The following is a 27043-nucleotide window of genomic DNA, read 5'->3' on the forward strand; positions in this document are numbered from 1 at the left end:
CCAAAACACAGAGCCTGCCATTAGATATAATTCAGTGGAGGGGTGTCGTGAGGGCGGGGCTCGGCGCCTGCCTGCAGAGCCTTCCTGTGGTCCCGCTGGACTCCAGGAGACAAGTCACAGTCCTGGCTAAACTGCGCGTGCCTCAGTGACTGTCTTCCTTGGGCTTCTCTTGTCTCGGCGAGGCTTGTGATAGGAGGCGGGCAGCAGATAGCCGGAGAGTTCATCCAGTAAGGGTGGCTGCCCACTGTTACCCAGACTCTGTCCCCTCCCTTCTCAAACGAAGAGAACGAGAGTAACTCCAGTGTTGTCCCTACTCAAGGGGCCGCCTCCCACTGGAGGAGCTAGATTGAGGCCACATAATCAGGCCAAGAGAAACAAACCTCGAAACCCGAGTTCCTCTTTCCTCACATCATTCTCCAAGGTTCTTTCTGGCAGAAGCAATACAATAAAATGGCTTTAGACTGGGCAACCTGGCTTCTCGCCCCACCCAGATGTGCGATCCCGGGCCAGTGATTAATTTGCCTTAATTTCTATATCGATATAATGAGAATGATTATCTTTAGGTTTAGGTTCTGCCTACATCCTAGAGACTTTATGTGAAAGAAATAAGTGACAGTTGAAAAAAGGACTTTGAAGTGTTAAAGGCGTTATGAGATCAAGGGATTTTTGTCAATATCCTCTGTTTCCCCAGGTCAGAAAAACCCTGGATGCCACCATGCAGACCTTACAGGACATGCTGACCGTGGAAGACTTTGATGTCTCCGACGCCTTCCAGCACAGTCGATCTACAGAGTCCGTGAAATCGGCTGCCTCTGAGACCTACATGAGCAAGATCAATATTGCCAAAAGGAGAGCCAACCAGCAGGAAACAGAAATGTTTTATTTTACGGTAAGTGGCATCTTGGACCCAGAACCCACTGTCTGCTGACCTGCTGGCAGTGACTTTTGGGGAGAAGCCTGAGCTACTGAGAGCCGGCAAAACCACATGGGTCCATTAGACTTAAGACTACCAACATGCTTTTAAAATTATGTTGCCTGGCTTGCTTTCCCAAAATGCAGAAAGTGAATTACCAGTGGGTAGCATTAGTATTGATCTTGGGTGATGGTTAATAAAACTTTCCTGCTCTAGGAAAAACCAGAGAGTTCTATTCAGTCGGGTGAGAGGAAAATGGCGAAGGGAATCAGGTGCAAGCCCCAAGTAGCAGCCCTCAAGTTATGTGGGTGGATTATTGTGGTGAATTGTCTTAAATTTGGTTGTGGGCTTTGCAAACAATGTCCTCAGCAATCCAAGCAAATTGCTCATGAGTTGCTAGCCCTTTGTGTAAAAATCCCAGATTAGTTACCTTCGTTTTGGCCAGGGGCAACAAGGAACAAGGAGAAGGGAAATCAGGGCTTTAGTTCAACATGCATCTGTTGAACATAGAATATTAGGGTTGTATAGGACCTTAAATCTTCCATCTGATGCTTGATTCTGTTCAGCCATATCTCTGCCAATAGATCATCCAGACTGTGCTTGAATGCCCCCAGGAGTGAACGCTCCTTCCTTCCCAGAATAGCTCCTTTATTTGGATTGTGACTGGCTTTGGATATTGTTTTCCTTTATCTTTGTTATCTTCCAAAACCTCCCTCTGCTAGGATCTCTGGCCATTGATCTTGATTCTGTTCTTGGAGCAACCCAGAGCGAGGCTGATTCTATATGACAGTCTTTCTCATGGTTGCAGGGGTCTGCGTTTTCATTTCTGCAGGCTAATGTATCTGATTCTTTCAGTCCCACTTCATGAGCTTTTGTTTTGAGTAGCTCAGCATTCTAGTGACTCCCTCCTGAACAGGTTCCATTTGTTGATGCCTCTTCTAAAGTGAGAGTCCAGCAGTGATCTGAGCAGCACAGAATAGAGCAAAATTTTTATCCCTTCCATACTAGGTACTATACTCCTATTCAAACATCCTAAAATCATATTCTTTTTTTTTTTTTTTTGGTTATTTTAAAGCTAATATCCATTAAGTCTCTCTTCCCCATGTGCTGCCATTACCAGGCCTCCATCCTCCTAAAGGCTGTGTAGGCGTTGTCTTGGGTAGGACTTATGTTTATCACCAGTTGGATCTCCTCTTTTTTTTTTTCCTTTTTGTTTTTTTTCGTGTCCGGCAACGGGATCGCAACCCTCGGTGTCGCGCCCACACCTCGCTCAGCCAGTGAGCGGGAACCGGTCTGTATGTGGGATCCCAACCCTTGGTGGGAGCGCCGCCGTGCTCTCAAGCGGCGCACTGTAGCAGTGCGCCACTGGGCCGGCCCCGGATCTCCTCTTGATGGATTCAGTTCATGGTTCTAGTCTGTCACCATCCTGATCCAGTTATTCAACACACACGCCATCTTTTCAGACCCTGTATCATCTGCAAATTCAGTGAGCATGGCTTCTATACCTTAAAGCTGTCAATAATAAAATCTAATGGATATGCCAGGGCCGAGGCTGAAGACAGACTTGTTAAACATATGCAACTAGGCTGATATTGGTTGGATGGACTGTGGTCATTTAACCCACCACAATCCCACCCAGCTCTAATATCCAGCTCCATCTTGGGACAGGCCTTGTCAGATCCCTCATTGAAAACCAATAGTTGACGCATTCTGCATTTCTTCCAAGTGCTCTTTGACCTTGTCAGGGAAGAAGACAAGGCTGATCTTAATGAATCTGCCCATGCCCATGCCTGCCATTCACCACTGCCACCGGGGGCCTGCTGTGTTCACAGCGAGGATTCGTGGTTAGGAAGATGAGCCAGGAGAGCATTGCCCCTCCACCTGTCTTCAATGGGGGGAGATGCTGGTGTCAGAGACCCTCATCTACAGGTTGAATTGGGGGTGTCTGGAGCTTCCGCGGCTTGTTCCTCTTCACCCTTGTCTCAAGTGTGCTGGCTGGGGCAGTAGAGTGAGTTTCTTTGTAAGAAACTAGCTGGTAGATTTGGGGCAATCACATCTACCTCCTTGATGTCATTCTCAGAGCTCTTGTAACAGCTGTTCCCTCTGCTTGCAAAGCTCCTTCCTGTAGGTCCCCACACAGCCCCTTCTCACCTCCACGGGCCAGGGCTCAAATGTCCTCTTTGCAGCGAGGATTTCCCAGGCTCCCAATCCACTGTTCTTGCTTTATTTCTATCCATAGCATTCACCACCATCTGGCCAACTGGCATTTTACTATTTGTGTTCATTTATTGTCTGTTTGCCACATGAGGGTGGGAATTTAGCTAAATTTCCAGCACCTGTTCCATAACAGGCACAGCTATAGGCACTGGGAATCCAGAAGTGGGTCCCACCCCACTGCAGCCTGCATTGCAGTCCAGCAAAGGCGCACCCAGTGGGGGTCCGGGCTCCTGTTTGGGCGGTGCAGGGTGGGGGAGGAGAGCTGGTCCCCGTGAGGAGGCATGGCTGAGGCCCGGGCTGAGCTCGGGGCAGGTGGATGTGTTTCTGTTCTGGATGGTACTCCGTCCCTCAGCCCTGCTCTGAAGTACGGGGGTCCGGGCTCCTGTTTGGGCGGTGCAGGGTGGGGGAGGAGAGCTGGTCCCCGTGAGGAGGCATGGCTGAAGCCCGGGCTGAGCTTGGGGCAGGTGGATGTGTTTCTGTTCTGGATGGTACTCCGTCCCTCAGCCCTGCTCTGAAGTATGCTGAGCCTGGCAAGGGCTCTGAACGAGAAGGCAGCCTGGAGCTGGCCCTGGCCCCCTGTGCTTTCTGTGGAACCTTGGGCATGTCACTTCCCTATGGCAGCCTGGCTTGTCTCATCTGTACAAGGAGGAAAACATATCACCCAATGCAGTTTGGGGTATTTTAGTAGGGAAGTCTCTCAGTTAGATGAAAGAAAAACTTGTCCTGAGGCTCCTCTCTGACATATCCAGTAAAGCTCTCTGGTCTCAGCTGTGGGGCCACTGGGATGGTTCCCATCTTTATTGCTGTTGTCCGGAACCGCAGCTGAGCTTTGTTGACTCTAGAAGCCCTTTGCTCTGTGCTCCGCGCAGCCCTCACCTGACGAAAGCAGCTCTCACTGCTCCCGTTCTCCCTGGGCTTTCTTTGTGCTCCCAAACCCTGACCTGCAAGGCCTGGAGCCCTCCAAGGTCTGGCAGCTGCGTTTGGCAGAGCTGGGGATCTGAACAGAGAAAAGCAAAGGAGCAGATGCAGAGGCCTCTCTTTTCCCCACACAGGGGTCCCTGAGTCTCTAAGAATGATCTGACCTCCCTTTGACCTCCCTGTCCCAGAGGTGAGTTCCAGAGGCAGAGATCCCATTACTTGGCCCTGTAATCTATAACTTCCTTGTGCCTTACGTCTTACAGAAATTTAAAGAATATGTGAATGGCAGTAACCTCATCACCAAGCTACAGGCCAAGCATGACTTACTCAAGCAGACCTTGGGCGAAGGTGAGTCAGGTGGGAGAGGCCCACCAGGAGGGGCTGTGCTCCCAGCTGGGTTTTGTTGTGGTCCCTCGAGCTGCAGAGCTGTTTAAACTTGAGAACTGGGCACTTGGCAGAATGAGGCCTGTTATGGGACCCACCTAACAGGACTGGGCAGGCCTAGACAATTCCCTTGTTTCAGATGCTGAGAGGGGTCTTGTCTGGCTGCAGAAAATAGAGGGAAATCACTAATCTTAGTGTTGGTTGTGGGGAGGGACCAGAACAAAGTGGCAGAGGGGTCCCCATTAGGTAGGGGCTGGGAGAATCCAGGAACCAAGTGGTATTTTTCAGCAGGTACTATTTGCCAGGAATATTATCGGAGTGCCTTTTAGGATTCTAGGTCCAGAGAAGGAAAATCCATATGTATAAGGTGGCGTTTGGTCCTTGAGGGACCTGGACTAGGCTTAAAACCACCCAAAGGCTTCTGATGACAGTTGGAATAAAATCCCAATTTCTCTCATGGCACATGCGGCCTTATTTCCTCTAGCGTCTGCCTGCTTCCCTGACCTCAGCTACCCTTCTCCCTTCCAGCCACACTGAGCAACTTTCTGCCCTTCAAAACTCACCAAGCTCGTTCCGGCCCCAGGGCCTTTGCATCTACCTGTATAACCACCCCCCAAATCAGGATATAGAACATTTCCATCACGCTCAGAAATTCCCTTGTGTCCCTTTGTAGTCAGTCTCCCCATTCTCTACCCCAAGCAACCGTTGATCGGATTTCTATCACCATAGATTAGTTTTGTGTGTTCCAGATGGTCAGAGCTAGGGAACTTTTGGGGGTGATGGAAATAAATGTTCTGTATCCTGATTTGGGTGGGGGTATACATTTGTCAAAACTCATTGATTGGAAGGTAGAGGTGGGGAAGAGTTGTAATGAGCTTTTTCTTCATTCCCCCTCCCCTAAATGCTATACATCCTGACATTCCAGTATTGGGCCAGGGCATGAGGGGGGCCATGGAGGAGTGTGGGTAGCAAAGAGAAAAGGAAAACATTGAGAATGGAAGGGAAAGGCAAGAGACAGAAAGTCCAAGAGGATGTCAGGGTGAGTGCGTAAAGAGCAGCTTCCGAGACTAGCATTAAAGACGAGGATTGCTTTTTGTGGGCATGGGGCTGGGGTCTGCTTCTCATGAGCTGTGTAACAAAAGGCAGGCCCATATGAGTTGGTGGCTATTTGTATTTTTGACATAAGGTGCCCTGGATTTAGAAAACTAGATGTTTTTCTGACAAATAAGATCTTGGATGAGTCCTCTGACGGGGAGGAGAGTGTGCTTCTCTCTGCCTGCTCTGTGAGTGCTATCAGAAGCAACCTTTTATTAGTGTCCTTGCCTGAATGGCCTTAATGAAATAATAATAATAATGATGATAATAATAATAATAATAATTAGTTTTGGTTGGCATACCTCCTGTCCATTTGGCCCTCCAAGATTTTTTAGTCTTCAACCACACTTCACTCTGAGATTTGACTTACCAGTCCCTCTTCCAAGTTTTGAGCTGATTAGCAACAAAAAAACTGCAAGAAAATGCAGCCTCAGAAGTATAGGGGCAGCTGAGAAAGAGCCATCTGGAAGAATCTCCATGATCCTCCTTTCTAGCAAGTCAACAGTGGAAAAGCCCACTGTGCTTTCTTTGAAAACTGGGATGGATTTGATTGACTGGTCAATTATAAAGAAGTTTTTTTTTTTTTTTTTAATAGACTTTTTGTTTTAGAATAGTTCTAGATTTATAGAAAAGTTGGACAGGTAGCACAGAGTTCCCATTTACTCCACGCTCAGTTTCACCTATTATTAACATCTTACATTAATATAGTACATTTGTCACAATTCATGAATATTGATACATTGCTATTAACTAAAGTTAATAAATTACTGAGTTACTGAAAAAACTGAAGCTGAATAAATGGAGACCAAATCTCCAGTCATTTTTGTATATCCACTACACAATAAAGGTGTATGTGGATTCTTAGCACATTGGGTGAAAGGGGGGGATTTACAACCAGGAGAATTTGCCCCGACTTAGATTTTTTTTTTTTTTGTCTTTTTCCGTGTCCGGCAACGGATCGCAACCCTCAGTGTCGCCCCCGCACCGGACCGGGACCGGCAACGGGATTGCAACCCTCGGTGTCGCTCCCGCGCCTCGCTCAGCCAGTGAGCAGGAACCGGTCTGCATGTGGGATCCGAACCCTCGGGCGGGAGCGCCGCCGCGCTTCCCAAGCGGCGCACTATCCAGTGCGCCACCGGGCCGGCCCAGCCCCGACTTAGATTGATGAAGTTCTTGCCCACTGGGTGAAGGGGCACATGGAGAAATTCAGCAGCCCAAAGAGAGCTCAGGATCTGAGCTAATTCATTCTTCTGCGTGTCAGCCGATTCTTCCTTCCTTCCTGAGCATTTTGATTTTTCACTAGTTGAACGCTGTTCTCAGAGTAGGGCTAGGATAGGGTTTCACCTGAATCAGTGGCTTTTTTGTGTCATCAGAGGGCTATTTTGTATTGGGAGGGACGATCTGGAAATTTTGAAAACAGGTGAGAAATATAGGATCAATGAAATATTTTGGCTGAAAAGATACAAGGCTTTTTTGTTGTTAATGAAATGATGTGCCCTATCTAGTGCCTTGATATCTCTAAAGTGCTCTTTTGACAGCATGGCTCAAAGAAACTACAATTTAGAGGAAACACAAGGTCTTTTGGTTCACCTTTACTTGGATGCAATTTTCTTAGTGAGATTGGCCCTAGAAATACAAATCAAAAAGCTTCTAGGTGGTCAGGAAATTGGCATTCTTTGTACAAATGATATCATCCCCATATCTTGAGAGCAAGAGCACACACTCTTATCTGCCCTTGGCTGTTGCTGTGTTGTTTTATTGGGCCATAGAATTTTCAGTTTATCATCATCTCTGAGTCTTAGATCTCTGAACTTTTTATTGCTCTGGGGTTTTGGTAGTCTTAAGCTCCAGGGTCTACACTCAAGATGTGGGTGGTTTTTCAATTTACTAAAGCCCCTCAAGGATGAAGAGAGCATTGTCTATAAAAGGGATGGCACATAACCTTTTCAGGCCAAGATTTAATAGCCCATTACAGACCAAATGGCCACCAGGACCAGACAGTCTGACCTTCTAGAAAATGACTTAGCCACCAACTGTAGAATATGTTTTAAAAATCCCAACAGGTCTCAGAAGGTAAAGGACATGGCATTTTTTGATTCCTGATATTTGTTAGAAGTTGAGACACCATATCCCTAAAGATGTTAGTAACTTGGGAGCTGGAATGTGAGTCTAAGACCGAAGGGTAATGTGTTAGATTCTTGCTGGAGGAAAGTCTGCCTTGAGTGTGTTCTGACATGCAACTCCCGTCCTAAACCCTTTGAGCCCTCCCTGCCCCTATCTGTCCATCCATCTCTCCAAAAAAAGGCACAGTGCTCGGCCAGACCTGGGGAGGCTGAGGTAGAGAACAGTTGTATATGTGGGGTGAGGGGTGGGACGACCTACTTTAGATTGGGAGATCGGAGAGGGCTTTTAGAGGAGGCTGAAGGATGAGAAGTCTTCAGCCACATGAAAAACTGGGGAAAGAGTGTCCGGGGCAGAGGGAACAGCATTTGCAAAGGTGGGAAAAGATGTGGTGAGTTAGAAGAACTAAAAGAAGGACAACATAACTGGACCATGGTGCGTCCACAGAAGAGTAGGCAGTTTTGGAATCAAGAGGAAATGGGGCAGGAAACGCTTTCTGAAAGTGCTCCCTATGAGTCAGTCACACTTGAATGCAACCTGAAGGGAAATGATGCGCTTTATGGTCAACCCTCCTGTTCTGTACCATCCCAGGCCATCGGCTGACCACTTTCCTGGGTTGCTGTTGGCTCTAACTGGACGTCTCGGGTCTACGGGAAAATTTAACTCAAACTGGTGTCTGCTAGGAATTTGCCCCAGACCCTGGACACACAATCATATTAAGCAGAACAAATTTGTCTGTTTCACCAAACTTTTCTCCTTTCCTGCTTTGGTCTTTGGCTCCACTTCAACCAACTGCAGCCACCCTTGTAAACTGCTTGTGGCTTCGGTCAGGAATTAAGGAATTGTGTGTCGATTCGCTCCCAGTTCTATTTTCAGACCTCAGATGACTCTCTTCCTCCCCTCTTTCCCTCCCTGGATGGCATTCTCCAGTCCAGACCTGTGCCGTCCAGTTTGGGCCGCTGGCCACATGTGGCTGTTGAAACTTGAAATGTGGCTAGTCTGAATTGAGATGTGCCAAACACACACCAGATTTTGAAGAGTTACTGCACAAAAAAAGAATATAAAATATCTTATTAATTTATTTTATTGATACACATTGAAATTATAATATATGTTTTTGATAGGTTAAATATGTTTTTAAAACTAATCTCACCTGTCTCTCTTTACTTTTTGTAATGTGGTTATTAGAAATTGTGGCTTGCATTAAATTTCCATTGGACAGCACTGGTCTAGAAGTTCTCAACTGAGGGTGGTGGTTCTCTCCTCCTAGGGGTGTTGGGAAATGGGGGACAGGTGAAGAGGAGATAGCAAGAAAAACTGAGGAGCAGCCATAGGGTGGGAAGGACACCGGGAAAGTATGGAGTCATGTAAACCAAGAGAAAGCTCTGTGAGAAGGAAGTAGTTAACTGAGTGGAATGGAGCTGAGAGGTCGGATAAGAGCAGGGAAGAGCATTGGATTCATCCACAGGGACATCATTGTTGACCTTAACTGTTGACCTCCACACGAGCAGTCTCAGAGTGGTGGGAACAGAAGCCGAACTGCGGTGGGGCAAAGTGACAATAGGAGGGAGGGAGCGACAGTGACTCTAGACAGCTCCTTCTGGAAGTTTTGCTTTAAAGGAGAGCAGAGAAATGGGGATACGGTTATGGGGAGTGATGGGGCCCACGGGGGTAAAAGCTAGGCTATGCATATCTAGAACATGTTCATACACTGATGGAAACGATTCAGAAGAGAGGAGATTGGTGATGCTAGGGAGAGGGGAGACACTTGCAGAAGTGGAGCTGCTGAGAAGGGCAGAGTGGTGGAACCTGGCGCCTGAGGAGAAGGTCTGGGCTTTGGCAGAGCGGGATGCTTCCTCCAGAGAAACAGGAGAGGAAGTGGAGGGTGTGCACAGGTGAGGGTCGGTGGCTGGGTCTCATGGAGGCACACAGATAGAGAACCCTGTCTTACTGATTTTCTTTTCTAATGAAGGAAGCCATAAGATCTTCAGCTAGTAATGAAGGCACAGGGGTAGGGTTTAGGAGCAATCAGAAGCTGTCTTATGCCTGGTGTCCTTCAGTGCCAAGCATGTGACAGGACCTCGGTCAATCTTTATTGACATAAAACAATGCAGGAGTTCTCAAACTTTGGTAGGCATAGACAAGATCACCTGAGCTTGGTAAAATGCAGATTCCTGGGTTCTTATCTCAGAGATTCTGATTTAGGAGATCCATGGGAGAACCCAGAAGTCTGCACTTTTAACCACAGCCCCAGATGTTTCTGACACAGCGGTCAGCAGACTGTGGTTTGAGAATCACTGAAAAAAAATGTATGTAAGCAATAAAATGTATGTGAATACAGCCCTACAAATAGGAGCTTTTAATAAAGAATTAATAAAACACCGTTCTTTCCAACAGACCATGCCTTAGGCATAATTAGATTTCACATTTCATAAGTAACTAAGTCCAGTTGTTTTCTTATTTTTAGAAAAAGACGAATGTTCTCTGGTTTTTAAAAAGCCCATTAAACATCAATGTGTACTTTTCTTTCAGGGGAGAGAGCAGAATGCGGCACCACCAGGTGAGAGCGCGAGAATCTTGTCTTTCACCCGCTGCCTGAGGTCGGGAGCAGGTTGGGGGTGGGGGTGGCAGACACTGCTGAGACCTAGGGAGGCCACCAGCGTCCCCGCAGGATGGTGCGGTGTGCAGAGAGGGCAGGGCCGCTGTCGTGGCCGCCCCGCTGGTTCTAGCATCAGGCTGGGGAGTCATGGCTCTCAGGCCGGCCGTGGGGAGGGCGCTTTCGGAGCTGCTGGGGGCCGCAGGCGTTTTCCCTTTGTGCTGTCCATGGAGTTAGGGTGGTGAGGGGACAGTAATATCTATTCCAGAGTGGCTGAGGGCGGCCAGGACAGGCGAGAGGCTGCGGGGTGGCGGCTGACCTCTCCCCCGACCTCTTCCATGGCTGCTGAGCAAAGGGCCCCGCCTGCCCAGGCTTGGGGTGTGGCCGGGACTGCGCATGCGCGCGCGTGCACACACGCCCGCACAGACCCCAGGAGGGCAATTGGATGGGCTGGCGGCAAGTGGCAGGGGGGCAGCTTCTGCTTTTGTTCCGCACCACACCTCTGCGCTTCTTCCTGAGCAGACCAGAGCCAGTGAATACCTTGCACTCAGAGCTGCCAGTTAAAGGCTGACTTGCTTCTCCCCCAGCTGGAACTCAGCTGGTGGCCTGGTGACCCAGAGGCCTGTGCTTTTCCATCATGTGGCAGTTGAGAGCTACTTTTGGCTCACTTTCTGAGCCCAGTGACCCGATGACATTCTTCCCTTCCCCACGAATTCTCCCCAGTGGCCCAGAATCCTGGAAAGCTGTCCTACTTGGCAAGAGCAAAGATGAACCCTCAACTCTCTCCTGCTCCTTGGAAAGGGAGTAGGCGGGGCGGAGGCTCGGAAAGCTCTGGGATTTTCAGTTTGCTGGGCCTGGGACCGGAAGACCGAGGGCTCTCCAGAAGTTCAGTCAGTGCAGCTGTTCCCCCGGGCCCAGGCAGTTTGGGAACATCAGGATGATTCATACCAGATGAGGCCCTTTCAGCGCGTGGGGCAGCAGCTGTGCAGGGTCACTTTCGAAGAATCTTCTAGAAACAAGCCTGTTTTTTTTTCTGGCAAGTGGATATTGTCATAGCCCCCAAACAACAAAAGTCATATTTTACACCAAAGCCTGCAAATAGTGAAGCAGATGGGGGACAAATTGAGCTGTCCCTCACTTCTTCCCAATTCCTAGAATTCATGCAGAAGAGTGCTCCAGCAGATTGCAGGAGAGGAGATCTGTGATCAAACCCTTGGCCAGGTCTCAGGGTCCTCCCTCGGGAAAGTTGAGGGTTTGTTTTTTGTTTTAAATGAAGCCCTCTGAGGTGTTATATTCCTCACCCTCCTTGACCTAGAGCCTGAAAAATCCAACCTAAGATGGCCAGACTTCCCACTTAGATACCCTGCACTAAACTACAGACCTAGTCCTATGCACTCAGGCCCTTGGCCAAGGTCAAATGCAACTTTATTAGTAAACTAAAAGTCTCCCCATACCTCCAAAATAATGATTTAACTTGTGGAACTCATGGCCAACTTGGAAGTGATTTTAAAATTAATCTTAAAGGCCCTGGGTGTGATGTCCCTGTATGATGGTTCTCTGTATCTTCCATAGATTCCTGCACATGGTCGTTGTCATTTTGGATGATCATTTAAGCAGGTTTCCTCAGCCAAGTTGCTGTTGACCTTATACAGATGGACCAGTTTTAGCATATGGGCTGTAACATGTTGTGTTTTTCTCACAGTTAAGAACTTTACCTTCGAATAACCCAAATTCATATTAACTCTGTAGTTTAGGCTGGCCAGGTGTGATAATAAAAAGTGTATTGTAAATGGCAAAGCAAGATACAAAAGCAATGTTTGATTACTGTGATTCAGGCAAAAGTCTGGCTTCCCTAACCCAGGTTGACATTCCCCCGTGATCTGAATTGTCCAAACGGATGTAACGTGGTACAAACCCATGCACAGCCTCCGAGAGTCTGATGCCATTGATTTACAATATTGCCACCATTTTTGATGTTGACATCCATGTCTATTCGGTTGTCTAGGGAAAATTTTTTATCACGTCCTTTTAGTCAGAGAATAATTTTGAGACCAATTCCTGTGTTGCTAACGTATGTTAATTTTCACCTTGGTTGAAAGGCAGAAAGGGGACATTGGTCTCTGGTTTCTCTTTCTTCCTCTCTGTGGCTGTCTCTGTGTTCCCTGCCTCTCTTTCTCTTTCTTTCCTTTTTGCTCTGCACCTGAGCAGCAGAAGAGATGGAAGGCTTAGGCTGCCCCACTTTCCTTGGCTGAGCTGCCCCCCTGCTCCCCACTTTGTGTCCCACCCAGCACTTCAGTAAGTCTATATAGATCTAATATCGTGCAAAGTTGGGATAGCTACGGTTCCTTGTCAGAGATTCCAGTCAGTGCACAGAGCACCGCACACAAAAAAAGAAATCCTGGTGGGATTCAAACAGTCCTTTGCTTTCTGGATTGGGCAGGAAAAATGGGAAAACATCCCATTCTCCCTTTATTCTACTTTGTAAAATTTAAAGAAAAAACAAAAACCCTTAGGTCTTCTTTTAAGGAAACCCTCCAGTTGGGCATCCTTGATTTTTTGATATTGGATGCCCAACACCTGCATTAAGAGTCTCCACTCTTGCTGGACGTGGGAGTTTAATAGATAATTTAATGCTACTGCTGGGTGTTCTATGATAAAATCACTTTCTCACACTAACACTTGAGCCTATAGTAGGAAGAGCTGAATTCTACCTCCCTCAGTCACATTTTATTTGTGTGGCCTTGAGCAAGTTTCTTCATCTCTCTAGGCTCATTTGCTCTCTGCGTAAAGTGGGTTTAATAATTCTTGCCTACCTCACAGGGTTGTTGTGAGGTTATCATACAGTGTGAGATAAGGAAATAATCTGGGAACATTCAAAAACAGAAACTCCAAACACTATGAAAACAAGGTAACAATGTTGCTATCCCCAAGTTATTCCTAATCCCAGAATTTAACACATATGGCCTTGTGTCACATTTTTGGCATTCTTTTTTGGCTTTTGCACTTGGAAATTCAAAAGTGAATTCATTGTGAGAAATCCCACCCCCCACATATACACAACCCAAAAAGTAAGTAATTTTTGAAAAAGAAATGACATGGACTTAGCTAACCAAATTGACATAGATCCAAGATGGGCTCGAAATAATCTTGCCTGTTTTTTTTGTTTTTGTTTCTGTTTTTCAAAATTTTGGTCTGTGCTGTTATTTTGGTTCCATTGTTTGGATGGCATGATATTTGGATTCACCTGAGTCTTGCCCATGCATGTCCTGGAGCTAGCAGCATTTGCTTATTCCTCAAACACCTGGGAGAAGTTGGTTAGAGTTCCCTAGGTGGTTGGGCTACTGAAGGAGACAGATGTGACAAACCCAGAAAACAGAGGCAGCATGAACCTCATTTATCTTGATTGCCTATACTGTCTATGAGATTTCTTGCTGATTCACAGAAATCCATCAAGACTTGGGGGACCAGATCTTTGCTTGTCGTGTGAGGGCATTATCTGTGCTGAGTCCCCACTCATTGCTCCCCCAATTTGGAAACAAGCCATTTGAAAATGACCTGCCTCTCTTGGTTAGGGACCCTCCTCCTAACCTCAGAAAGCCCTTTGCTCCGGAAGGCTGTCAGCACTGAGTCAGGCCGGAGTGGCCAGTGAAATGAGCAAATATTAGCCAGCACAGGAATATGCATGGTGAGCAGTTCTGGAAACGGGTCCAGTGTCTGTGGCTGTCTCCCTGTTCCTGGTGAATTGTGTGTGGTTTCCTCCTTGTGGCCAAGAGAGGAGCACAGGGAATGGAGATCCTAAAGTAAAGCAAGACACTTTCATCCTGACCCCATGGCAAGGGTTAATGGGGTAGATGAGTCCTTAGCTGAAATGAAAAAGTGCCCTAAGGCTCTGTGACTGTGGCCTGGTAGGAAAACCCCTGGACTTGGAGCCAAAGAGGCCTGGGATTGGGGCCCAGCTCTGTCAGTTCTCCTCTCTAGGCCTCAGTTTCTGCCTCTGTAAAATGGGGTCATACATACAAGGTTGAGGTGACGTTCAGTGTGATAGTGGATTTGAAAGTGCTTTAATTGAAAGTGTACTTGACTAAAGAATAGGATACTATCATGTTCCTGGGTCACCAGGGACCCCAAAGAAGCTGCAGCCTCGCTCCTGGCATCAGTTTCTTTGTCTCTGAAATGAGAAGAATCACTGCCTGCATCTTAGATTAATGAAATAAAGATTAGTTGAGTGCATTTGAAATGCCAGAAGGCGGTAGGCAGATGAGTGCCCTGGTACATCAGGAATTGAGACTTGGTGATGAATATAAGCCTAAATAATGAAAATGAACCCTCCCAATCATTTTTGAAAGTCTCTTGCTTTCTTGGGCTACCGATTACATCTCTCTCCCCTGATCCCCCCTCCGTCTGGTCAGCTTTGCAGGACGACAGCCTCTGATCAGAGTTTCAGTGGTTTCTTGGACACATACTATTTTCTGCCCTGTGATTTAGTGCATTTTTGCTATATGAGAGTTCCTCCTGCTTGGCATTGTGGGTAAATTGAGATCCCTAAAACATCCAGAGGCCTTCAGAGGGACAATGAAACCAACGTTGGGGGCCAGGGCTTCCACTTGCATCTCGTGTTCTCCTCCAGTCGTGGGTTTTAAGAGTGTCTTTCCCAGTTGTGTGTTTATGTTGGTTGCTTTCTTGATTTCTTTTGTTCCGTTTTCCCCTAGGCCCCCCTGTCTTCCCCCTAAACCACAGAAAATGAGGAGACCTAGGCCTCTCTCAGTGTATAGCCATAAACTCTTTAACGGCAGTATGGAAGCGTTCATTAAGGTACTTGCTGGGGAGCCATGGAGTCCGCGAATGCGCCCAATGTAATGGCAGCCTCTCTCCGCCCTCCTCCACTCCAGCTGGCAGCCCTGTTCCTACCAGAACTTACCACCTGTCCCCTCGGCCAGGCCCTGTTGAGCTAGTTCCTCACTGCAGCTGCTCTTGGCTTTAGTGAGGACTTTTGGTCAGAGCTGCTTTGCCTCTGACCAGTCGCTGCTAAGTGCCACCCATGATTCTCACCCCTAGGGGGAAGGATGAGGTCATGAGGAAACCCAGTGACATCCAAATGGGGTCAAAATGGCCAGCACAGCGGTCCCCACCAGCCACGCTGTACTGCTTCAGGAACGCAGTCCCAGCACCTGAGGGACAGTGAGAGAGAACCCCTTACCTCATTCACACCCACGTCTCCCAGGAGACTGATGGAAAGTGACACACACACACACACACACACACACATGTGCCTGTGGGCCGAGTTCTGGGGAAGGGAAAGGAAGGGGGAGAGGAAGAAAGGGAAAGTGGAGATGGGGGTCCCAAATTGGGATTGCCAAGGGGCATGGAAAAGCAAGGGCTGCTTTAGGATCCCCAAGGGGACTGGAGCATAGAAGATGCCTCAAAGGAGGGGTCCCGCTGGGTGCCCCAGGAACTACATGGAGGTGACCCAGAGGGAGTGGCTCACCATCATGAGAGGATGAGCTGTGCCCAAGGAGCCCCTCTTCATCCTCCCTGCTGTCACCTCCAAGACTTTCTTGTCAGTTCACCCTCGGCTCTGAAAGAACCACTCTCCATGGCCGAGAGGGGACTAGTTACTCTCCCGGTCCTCAGGGAGCTTAGAGAATGGAGCTCGGAAAGTTTGAAACACAGGAAGCAGAAGTGTAAGGGGACTCACGGTGAGCCCTTGTGAATTGTCCCCAAAGAAACAAGTTTTGTGAGAGTTGAGAGCAGGAAGAGCCATGAGCTATAGCCGATGAGGCTTCTTTAGGGGCTTGGAAAGAAGAGCAGGAATAAAGAGCAGAGAGAGAGGACAGAAGGAATCCTTTGAAGGGGGACAGAAGGAAGGAAGGCTCAGAGACAGGGACACCCTCCCTAATTTGCTCAGGTCTTTCAAAATGGCTGGCCAGTAAGGATGCTTGGAAGGAATTAACTCTTATCTGACAGTATTTGAAAATTAGCTGCTCTGTTGAATTAAATATTCTCTTACTAGAGACGTCCTACATATAATGTGTGACTGTAAAGCAATCTGACTTTATACCTCCTGACCGACACATCAGAAACTACTCAACCACACGAGAGTTTGCCCCTTTGAGGCAGTCACCGAGGGAAGCCACCTTCTTACTCTAAGTATCTGGCCATTGCCACAACTGCTAGGTCCATCTTCCTAGAGCCTGCAGGATGGCCTTCATCGGTGGTGCCCAGACTTTGTGTTAGAATGGACTGGGGACTGCACAGGTGACACCAGCTAGAAGGCACACATCCTCCAGCTCCTTAGCTCAGCCTCCGTGGGGGGCCTGGAGGAGACACAGCACCCAGCCCAGAGCCTGACCCACTGTACACGTGGCAAGAAAGAACAGTGCTGCCCTGAAAACAGGCATCTTCAGTGGCTTTCAGTGAAAGCAGAGGACTCGGTTCCTCCTTCTGGTTCATGAGGTGTTCTGACTCTACATCCCTCCCTTCTCCAGCCTTTCCCAGCTTGTATGTTCCCAGAGGTGTTCTCAGGGCCAGTGTGAAGGTCAGGAGGGCAGGAAAGAGAGCAAAGCCAGGTAGACCCTCAGGAAAAGCTACCCAGGGTGTTTGGTAGGAAAACATGGGAAGCTGTTTGGAATTTGAAATCAGGTGGAATCCTGTTGGACCCCATCCAAAGGGCACCTGATAAACATGATCTCGGGAAACCCAAACATTTTACCAAGAATGAGCTCCTGAGCTGAATTCCAGGGGCAGTGTTACAGTAGACGTGAAGTTGGGCAGCTGGGCTTATCCTATGGGGTCTTAGGTAGGTCCTTGCCCATTGGTGAATAAACAGTCCCTTCTGTTGAGGAGAAGTTAGACATGGGGATGGGAATGGGATTAGTGCACACAGTCCCTGCACCTGGACAAGGACTGAAAGAAGCCCTGATGTCAACTGGTGTCTTGGTAGGGAAGCTAAGGCAGCCTGGCTGGGGACAGCTTCTAGATGTCCTACAAGGCCCTGAGGCTTGGGTGGCCCTCCCCATGGGCAGGCTATGTGGCAGACTCCCCAGGACCTTTGCTGGCTGCCATTGCATTCCGGCGTTCATGGACTCTGAAGGATCTGCTTACTCTAACTGATCTTATTCCTGCATAATCTTTTCTTTTTCTCCTGCTCTGCTGCCTGTTTATTTTTTGTTATCAGAGGAAGAAGAAATGCTCGAACCAGGAACCAGGTATTTACTAGAAAGGCCCGTAGCCCCATGCCACTGGATGGAACCTGTCTTTAGTACTGACTTCCAGAACAGACCCCCACCTTGCCTGTTGCCGATGGGTCCATATTCCTGTCCTCTCCCTGACCACGGTTAATCAAGGAAAGAATTCTCGGGGGGGTGTGGAGGAGCCAAGAACACATCCAAATCCACGCTGTCTTACAACAGCATATTACACATGCCTCCTCGTTTCCTCGCCTTCTGAGGAGGCTAGCAATTTAATTTGGCCCCTTTTTAAGAAAGTTTTTTTTTTTAATGATGCTCTTTAAGTGACCTGAAATAATAGAGAGGTCAACCAATCATGGAATCCAAAAGAAAACTGCTCCTTTCCCAGCCATGTGAGGCTATCCACCAGTCCAGGAAGATGTGATTGAAAATACGTTCACAGCCTGGGTGCATATGTTTACAATCGCATCTTATTCAGACTTTTTGACTAAGGTTGACCACTAGGTGGCCAGTGGCTGCCGTTAGCTGCACCTAGAACTTTCCCCTGCTTACCATTAAGGTATGCACCTGGGTGTTTAGGACTAGTCTTCCTTTCTTAGACTAGTCTTTCCTCTTAGTTCAAGAGGACCCCTCGGGCCAGCCTTTGCTCCCCCACGGCGTGTCCTTAATTCTGGCATCAGGTACTGCAGTAGTAGGACGTGTCTTGATCCTGCCCTTTCATGCCTGAGCACTGGGAGAGTAGTTTTGAGTTGGGGCAGACTCCAGCCCCTCCACGTGGTGGGTCCCCTCTCCCTTACCCCACATGTGCCTGTCAAGCCTCTTCAGCCCAGATTCCTTGACAACTGGGTAAGAAGACAGAGCATTTCTTTAAATTGTCATAGCTATGCCTTTTCCTGCACATAACTCTAGACTTTCTGTTGTAACTGTCCGTGGAGACTTTAGGATTAGCAGTTCCTTGCTTGTTTTCCTACTAATCTCATGGTACTAATATTCTGGCTTGAGTTTATAATCTGTGTTTGCAATGTCTTTTTCCTGTGGTGATTTCCTAGCCCAATAAAACTCACATTACTTTTTTCTTAAGGATTCAGGACAAGCGATACCCCTTGTAGTGGAGAGCTGCATCCGATACATCAATTTATATGGTAAGCTCAATCTTGGGTCGCGTTTTCAGCTCTCTGCAAAACAGAAGCTAGCTGTTCTGATAGGAAATGAGATTCTAATTCATCTTGGAAGGCTTCCTGTCACTGCTGTGCTTCCGAGGGAGAAAGTGCTCCAGGAACAGCTGCTGTGCTCTGAGTGCTGTCTCTTGAGCCGCGTGTGCCAGGGAGTGGCATGTAGTGGTGAGAGGACTTAGCACCTAGGAAAACTGAGGAGCAGGGAGGGCAGGGACAGGAGAACCATTTCAGTTCCTTCCTCACTCCCACTCAACCCCAGAGCTCTGTGCTTTGAACATCAGTTAATACTATCAGATTGTTAAGCTCCAGGAAGTAAATAGCATCTGGGATTTGTTAACCATAGTGTCACCAGAACATAACTTGTGCTTATCCACTCACTCATTCCTCCAAATATATGTGTGTATATATATATATATATATATATATATACACATACACACACACACACACACACACACACACTGGGAGCATAACAGGCACTATTTTGGACAATGGAAATACAGGCACGAGCAAGACAGGTACGACACCTGCCCTGGGTAGCTGACATTTCCAATTAAAAAGGAAATAGAAAATAAACAAGCAGAAAAATAAATAATACCATTTCAGGTAGTGATAATGCCATGAAACTGATTAAAAGGGGATAGAGAAACCAATTAAAAAGGGATGGGGACTGCTATGGCTAAGGTGGTGAGAGAGACCTTTCCGAGGGGGTGATATTTGAACTAAGTCCCAAGTGAGTAGAAGAGGCCAGCCACGCAGCCCAGGCGGAGAGAAAGGAGCGGGGCAAGTGGAAAGGTCTCAGAGGGGAAGGAGGTCAGTGAGGCTGGGCGGTCATGAGCCAGGAGGGTGGGATCAGAGTCTCGGGTGGAAGAATTTCAACACTGTTTAACTAAAGAGATGAACAAGCATTTACTGAGCACATACCACACATGACCCAAACTTTGACTAAAGCCTGCCTATTAAACACTTCCTAGATTATAATGTAGGGAATTGCTTTATATAGAAGAACTGAGACAGGGAAAGGATCACAGCCTCCCCCATTCATTCCCATTTGAGATGAGGCGAGCCCTTTAATTCCTTCAATTGTATGGGTTGCAGTTACGCCGTTACTGTTGTGGTCTCCTCTTTGTATGGCCTTGTAAAAAAATGAGATTGTTTTTCTTTAATTATTTAATCTCACCCAAACTCCTTGATTCCCAGGCCAGAATGCACTCTAGAGTCTAGTTTTTCTTGAAGGAAGATGTCTGTAGGGGGAGTGAATAGTGTTGATATGAACTTCTTGTGGCCTTTTCCTTCAAGGAGATCACAGACATATGAAACAGGATGTGTCTGAGTATTTTTGGCCAGCTGTACCTCATTGCAAAGGCCATTGCTGGGCATCTTCCAGGAGACCTTCATTAGGAATGACTGTAATAAAGGACGGGGAAGAAAGACATACAATGGGGAAAGTCACTGATATTCCCAGTGGTCTGATGAGCTCAAGGTCTCATGGCATTTACCATTTTCTTTTTTTTGTTTGTTTCTTTTTTAGGACTCCAGCAGCAGGGGATCTTCAGAGTGCCAGGATCTCAGGTCGAAGTCAATGACATCAAAAATTCCTTTGAGAGAGGTGGGTGCAGAGTGGCCATCTCAAGCTTGTGGCCAGGGGAAGCCAGGGTGGGTGTTAACATGTCTCTTAGAGCCAGCAGTGTGCAGGAGCCAGCTTGCACAAGTTTGCAGGAGCTGACTGTACTCACCTCCTCCTAACTTCACATTCAATGACTCCACCCTGGCAACTTGAAATCAGCCATGGCTGGAGTTTACACCACGGAAACTGGCAAACACTGAGATCTTTTAGTTCCGCTCCAAAGAGCTAACTGTTAAATATTTCCCTGAAATAGTTCCCTGCTACTACTGCTGCTGCTCATGGGTGACTTTCTCCCGTGGACTGTACAGTGGTTGGTAAGAGGGCCTTATGAAGAACTCTGGAATATTTATGTGAGTCTGTAAATGATGCTGCATTTTAGAAAAGTTGTAAGAACACAGATAACACTGAGTGGCCTTTAGTGTACTTTAATTCTTAATTTTTTTATGCAGTGTTTTTGGCAAGCCACACTTTGGGAAGAGACCATGTACTCCCCCACCTCTGAAGAGATTACCTAGTTCCCACTTTGATTATCCAAAGGCATAAGAGCTTATTAAAAGTGAGGTGGCCACCAGGACAGGACATGTGATTGATTTTGTATAACCTCCCTTGGCCTCAGAATCCCTGATGGAGACAGATGGCCGGTTGACAGTGTCCATGCAAAGTGAGGACTCACTGGGTCAGGAAAAACTGAAGTCTTCTTATACCTCTGCCTTTGCACAAGGGTACTTCAAAAAGTTCATGGAAAGATTTGTATTATCTTTTAATTCTATTTTTCTATGAACTTTTTGAAGTACCCTTGTGTACTCAGTGCTTATCTCACTACTGTAGTGGAATGGAAAATCCATGCATTTTTATTCAAATACATATTTTCAAATGTCATTCTCCTTGGTTCTGGAATAAAGCCTAGTATTAGCAAGTCCACATCCTCATCCCAGGGGAGGAAAGAAGAGTTAGTATATAGGTATCCCAAGCAATAACTCTGCCTGCAGTTTTCTCACATTTGGGAAAGGGAATATCTCCATAGCCCATCCTTTCTCAACTCTGGTTTACTGCCTTATTCTCTGAGTGGTTCAGATACTGGGGAACCAACCCCAATACCCCAATCCCAAGCCCATTTACTAGCAGTATATCACATCCCAGTGGGTCAGAAAGCACTTTCTTTTATGTAAGCGTCTAACAGCCTTGGGAGGTGTACAGTTTATCCCTGTTGGCTGTGCTCTGAGTGGGCCTCTCCCTGAGGTTTCACACATAGGATTCTCCCTACTTACAATCTCACTTCCCCTGGAGGAGCTGCCTCCTGAGCAAATTCTCTACCTCCTGGTCCTCTCAGTTCCATCTTAAGGTCTAGCTCCAGAGTGGAAGAAGTATTCTGCAGCCCCCAGGCACAGACCCTCTGTGGCCCTGTGAACACTGGCTTGGAACCAGGTGCAGAGAGCAAGATTTGGCTGGATGTGGTGCTCACTGGCCTCCTAGGAATCAGGGGAGCTTCAGTTCTGGAGTCTACTTCAGGATCTTGGACACTTAGAACCAGAAAGCTCCAGAATCCCCCTGCCCCAAACTCCTTCCCAGGCATTTATTCATTCATTTGCTCAACAGCAAGCATTGAGCCCTAAGCTGTATGAGGTAATGAATTGGGGCCTGGAAATAAAATATGAACAAAACACAGTCACTGCCAGCTGGGGAGCCAGTATGGTAAATAGACAGTATGATCTGCTCAACAGCAAGCATTGAGCCCTAAGCTGTATGAGGTAATGAATTGGGGCCTGGAAATACAATATGAACAAAACACAGTCACTGCCAGCTGGGGAGCCAGTATGGTAAATAGACAGTATGATCAGTGCAAGATGGAGTAAGTACTAGGTAGCACGGGAGCCCCAGCTGGGCTTGGATGGAAGAAGGAGGAAGAGCAAAGCCAGGGAAGGCTGCCTTGGGAGGAACTGCCTATGCTGAGGCTTAAAGAGTAAGAGCCAGGCAAGCAGGGGTAAGGGAAGGGCATTCCAAGCCAATGGAACAGCATGTGCAAAGGCCAGAAAGCAAGAGGAATCTCCCATCATCATTCCTGATGCCCTGAGCCTCTCTTGATGTCACTGGACAGCCCAATTTTGTTTCTTCATTTCCCCCAACTTGTTAGCACCTGTCCTAGTCTGTTTCATGCTGCTATAACAGAATGCCACAGACTGGTAATTTGTAATGAATGGAAGTTCACTTGGCTCATGGTTCTGGAGGCTGGGAAGTCCAAGAGCCTGGTGATGGCATCTGGCAAGGGCCTTCGTGCTGTATCATCCCATGGTGGAAGACATAAGGGCAAGAGAGGGCAAGAGCAAGAGAAGAAGGGGTCCAAACTCGATTTTTTTAAAATTAGGAACCCACTCCTGCAATAATGGCATTAATCCATGGTGACCTAATCAACTCTTAAAGGTCCTACCCCTCAACACTGTTGCATTGGGATGAAGTTTTCAACACCTGAACTTTGGGGAACACAATCAAACCATAGCAGCACCCTGCTTTCCTGTGTTCATTGTAAATGAACAGAACTGTGGTCTAGAACCTTTGCTGGTGCCATTCTCCTGAGCTCATCCATTATACAGAATTCCTTGTCACCCTGCCTCGAACCTCATGGGGAAACTCACTGCCTGGTGCCTCCAGTTGGGCCAGCACTCGCGCTTGGCCGCTTCTCTGTGTTCTGTAGGCAACGTTGTTGTGACAGGCAACCCCACCCTTTCCCCAGCCAAGAGCATTGCTTTCTTTTCTTCTTGAATGTGATTTTCTGAGGTCAGCACCTCCTGTCACTTGCTTGGCTGCTTTGTGGGGGTGATGTGCAATTTAAAAGAATTCTCTGCTCCTAACAAGCTTTGGATCGCCACAGGCAGAGCCCAGCTGGGCAAAGATTACCTGACCCAGATCTCAGCTGCAAAAAATCTTTTCTCCTTGTTGTTTGCCTCCCGTATGCAGGTGCCCCCTCCCTCTCCCCATTGCTCCAAAATGAACCTCATTCTTTCACCAGCCTTTCTCTTCTGCTCCACCTGAGCCCACAAAGAAGCGTGTCTTCTAAAAGAATAGTTTCTGGTATGTCTCTTTTAGAGAAATCTGCTCCTGGCTTTTCTGAGCTGGCCGTATCCAAATTTCTCATGTATTCTTTTTTGTTTCTTGACATTCACCACCCAGAAGGCCTGGATGGTTCCTTACCCAGGTGACCCTCAGGGACACTTCCTCTCACCTCTCCTCAGCCTCATGTCTTCCCTCTTCCTGGCTCACCCACTACATTTTTCCACGTTCCCCTGGCGACCAGGTGGCCCCAGCCTGGGCACAGCTCAATATTTTTCTCGCCCACTCTTCACGTCCCACATGGTCTAACTTGTGACTGAATTTCCTCTTTAAACCAGTACATTGTGTTTTTCCTTTCTTCTCTTTATTTTTAAAAATTTAAGTCCTGTAATCCTCCCCACTTAAAGTTTCAGTGCCTCTCCTTTGCCGCTTGTTAAAAGAGATTTGGGAGTTGTGCGTCGACCCCATTTTCCCCTCCCCAGCGCACATGTCTCCCCACTCCCTGCATAAGGCTGTGGAAGGGAGCATGTTCTCTTTTCCTTAAGCTTCTGAAAAATCCTAGCATGTTGCAAATCCAATCTTGGCTTATTATTCCCAAGCCTACTTTCTTTTTCTTCTGATGCTAGTCAACCAGGGTTTTAGCTGGAGTTATTTTTGTTGTTGTTGTCAATAGATCTTAAACTCATGGGTTGAGTTTTGGAGATCTTCCTCTGGTCTTCTGGCAAAAGGAGGGAGAAAATGTGAAGAAAAGGCGGGAATGAGCAGCCAGGGCGTGCACAAAGCCATTGCATGCTCTGGTCTCCCTGGCTAGTTTCGTGCCTCTCTGTCGCCTCCATCCCCAAGGCCTCTCCCCTGTATCCCCTTTGTGTGCATGGATGAGAGAGCTGCCAGGGTCTCTCCTTATGTGGAGGGTGTGGCTGGAAAGGGAGGCAGTAGCCCTTCCACCCATGCAAGTCAAGACAGGGTTTGGATTTGGAGCTGGAGTCATGCCATGCAGGGGCTGAAACATTCTAGACTCTGGACCTGACCCTGCTGAGATCTATTTCCTGCCTCAGGAAGAGGGATGTGACCAGGAGATGCTGGGAGGGGCTGTCATGTCGAGGAGGCTGGATGGACCTGTAGCCGCAGAGAACTGCCCTGGTGAGAGTGACCTCCTCCCAGCTTACCCACACACTGTGTGTTCAGGCCCTGCCCTGGGTACAGCCCTGCCTTAAGGTGTCTGGCAGTGCCCAGGTGATCTGGCTAAGAGTAAGTCACAGGCAGGGATATTGGTAACAATTCCACCTCCCCCAGGACATGAGCCAGCACAGTGTGAACACAGCTTTCTCTCAGACTTGCCTGGAATTTTAGCTCTAATTCTTCTTAAAGAAAGCCATCATTCATACAAACCATTTGGCTTACCTTCAGCTCTGGAATTCCATTCATTTCTGGAGCCAGAACTGACTAGCCTTGCAGAGAGCCAAAGGCCTGAGCTAACAGAAAGGAATGTTTGGGTGGCTCCATGTATGGCCACAGTGCCTCCTGGGAGGAAGGGTGGACTAATGATGTGTGTGTGCATGCACATGGACGAACATAAAGTCCATATGTTAGTCATGCTCAGTGATGGGAAGCCAATAAGCAATGTGGAGGAAAAAATCCATGTGTTTTTGAATCATGAGAATCACGAGACCACAAGAATGATGTGTGGTAATCATAGGGAAATAGCTTAAAATAGTGGCGGTTTTGGATTCCTTCCTTAGCAACTACAGGGATAGAGAGGGCGACTGAGGAGGTGGGGCTTGGACAGCCCCTCCCAATTCAACTAAGGCGGCTTTGTTCTATATGCAGGGTATGTAGGGATTTCATAGGAACTTTTTTCTTTCTTTCTTTCTTTTTTTTTTTTTTTTTTTGGTGCTAGCCAGTAGAGGGATTTGAACCCATGACCTTGGTGTTACCAGCGCCATGCTGGAACTTTTTGCTTGAAAAAGGAAAAAAAAGGATGGGATTCTACTGTAAAGGAAGGAGGGAAGGGAGCAAGAAAGGAGGGAAGGAAAGTAGATGGATAGATAGATACATGCATAGGCAGGCATGCACGTAGACAGGCAGACAGATCAATCTGAAAATCACAGGTATAGGAAATAATATCACCCAGTCCTAGAGGGAAGGGAGCAAGAAAGGAGGGAAGGAAAGTAGATGGATAGATAGATACATGCATAGGCAGGCATGCATGTAGACAGGCAGACAGATCAATCTGAAAATCACAGGTATAGGAAATAATATCACCCAGTCCTTATGAGACTTGGGAGCTGCTGGCATTTGCTTTGACTGCGTTAGTGCGGGCACGTTGCTTCACTGCTTGGGGCCTCAGCTCTCCTACAGGAGAGAATTGATGGTGTCAGATCCACGCCTCCCTTGGGCCTTGCAATGCTGTCGTGAGGATTAAGGGAGTTCACATGCGGCAAATGTTTTTCTCACTTGAGAAGTGAGTACAGGCAATTATTTTTTATATCTTCTCTCTTCCTTTCCCATAAGGGACTTAACCCCAAGACTTCCTTATGGGGAAGGAAGGGTTCTGAGCACAAGGTCAAGGGTTTGGATCCTTGTACTGGCCAGCTGCCAAAATTTTTTTAAAAAAAGCAACAGAAACAACTACACATGCATTTACCCTTTGACCCAGCAGCCTACTTCTAGGAACTTACCACAGAGATACGCTTCCATGAATACAAAAACACATGTGCAAGGATACCCACTGTGGCAATATTTATGATAGCAAATTGTTGGAAAGAAATCAAATGTTGATCCATAAGAGATTGGTTGAATAAATTATGGTCTATCCACGAAACAGAGTACTTTGTAGCCATAAAACACCACCAGCATCACCAAGAGAAGGATCTCTATGAACTGATGTGGAGGGATTTCCAGGATCAGTTGTTAAGAAACAAGTTTCTATAGACATATACTGTTTTGTGTAAGAAATAAGGGGAAATAAAAAAATCAGTTAAGAAACAAGTTTCTATAGACATATACTGTTTTGTGTAAGAAATAAGGGGAAATAAAAAATACTTATATGTATTTGCTCATTCTTTGCAAAAAGAAACACAGCAGGATAAAGCAGAAACTAATGAAAATGGTTAAATGTAAGGTGTTGAGGGGAGAAGGGTCAGAATAGGGCTTCTCGGAGTGCATCTTTTTAGCTGGTTTTGAGTTTTGGACCCCATAAATGCTTTATATTTTCAAAAGTTAATATTTTAATAAAAGGATTTCGGAAAAGAATAAATATTCAATCCCTAAAACTGAATACAAATAGAAACAAATAATCTGTGTAATGAATTGGTAACCACAGAGAGTGACTTTTGAACATGTACTCTGATCATGCATTTTTAACAGCTTTATTGTTACCTACTGTAAGGTTCACCCATTTTTAAAGTATACATTTCAGTGGTTTGTAGCATATTTACAGAGTTTTGCAGTCATCATTATAATCTAATTCCAATTTTTTTGCACCATCCAAAATAAGAACATTGTACTTCTTTGCAGTTACTCCCTATATCTCCGAAAGTCCAGCCCCCAGCCCTTAGGCTTCCACCAATCTACTTTCTGTCTTCTGACCATCTATCTTTAGTGGGATACATTCTGAGGACCAAAAAACAAAACAAAAATGAAAACAAAAGCCCTGCAAAGAAATTTTAAATTTTGGGCCCACCCGGTGGCGCACTGGAGAGTGCGCCGCTTGGGAGTGCGGCGGCGCTCTCGCCGAGGGTTCGGATCCCATGTGGAGACCGGTTC

At 47.1% G+C, this 27043-nt stretch overlaps 1 protein-coding gene across 4 annotated transcripts in view; it reads left to right on the forward strand.

The window, feature by feature from the left end:
• SRGAP3 (SLIT-ROBO Rho GTPase activating protein 3) overlaps positions 1-27043 on the forward strand; it is a 268397-nt gene that overhangs the window by 203421 nt on the left and 37933 nt on the right. The window contains exons 9-15 of one of the 4 annotated variants that reach the window (XM_008573540.1): positions 692-889; positions 4312-4396; positions 10181-10208; positions 12453-12539; positions 17419-17449; positions 18513-18573; positions 20138-20215. In XM_008573540.1, the coding sequence (XP_008571762.1) occupies positions 692-889; positions 4312-4396; positions 10181-10208; positions 12453-12539; positions 17419-17449; positions 18513-18573; positions 20138-20215 (568 nt within the window). Of the gene's footprint in view, positions 1-691; positions 890-4311; positions 4397-10180; positions 10209-12452; positions 13158-14953; positions 15057-17418; positions 17450-18512; positions 18574-20137; positions 20216-27043 lie in introns of those variants that run through there. The other 3 variants (XM_008573541.1, XM_008573542.1, XM_008573543.1) reach the window with 3 other exon arrangements.

This window comes from Galeopterus variegatus, unplaced genomic scaffold, assembly GCF_000696425.1.
Source record: "Galeopterus variegatus unplaced genomic scaffold, G_variegatus-3.0.2 Scaffold931, whole genome shotgun sequence".
Classification (NCBI taxonomy): Eukaryota; Metazoa; Chordata; class Mammalia; order Dermoptera; family Cynocephalidae; genus Galeopterus; species Galeopterus variegatus.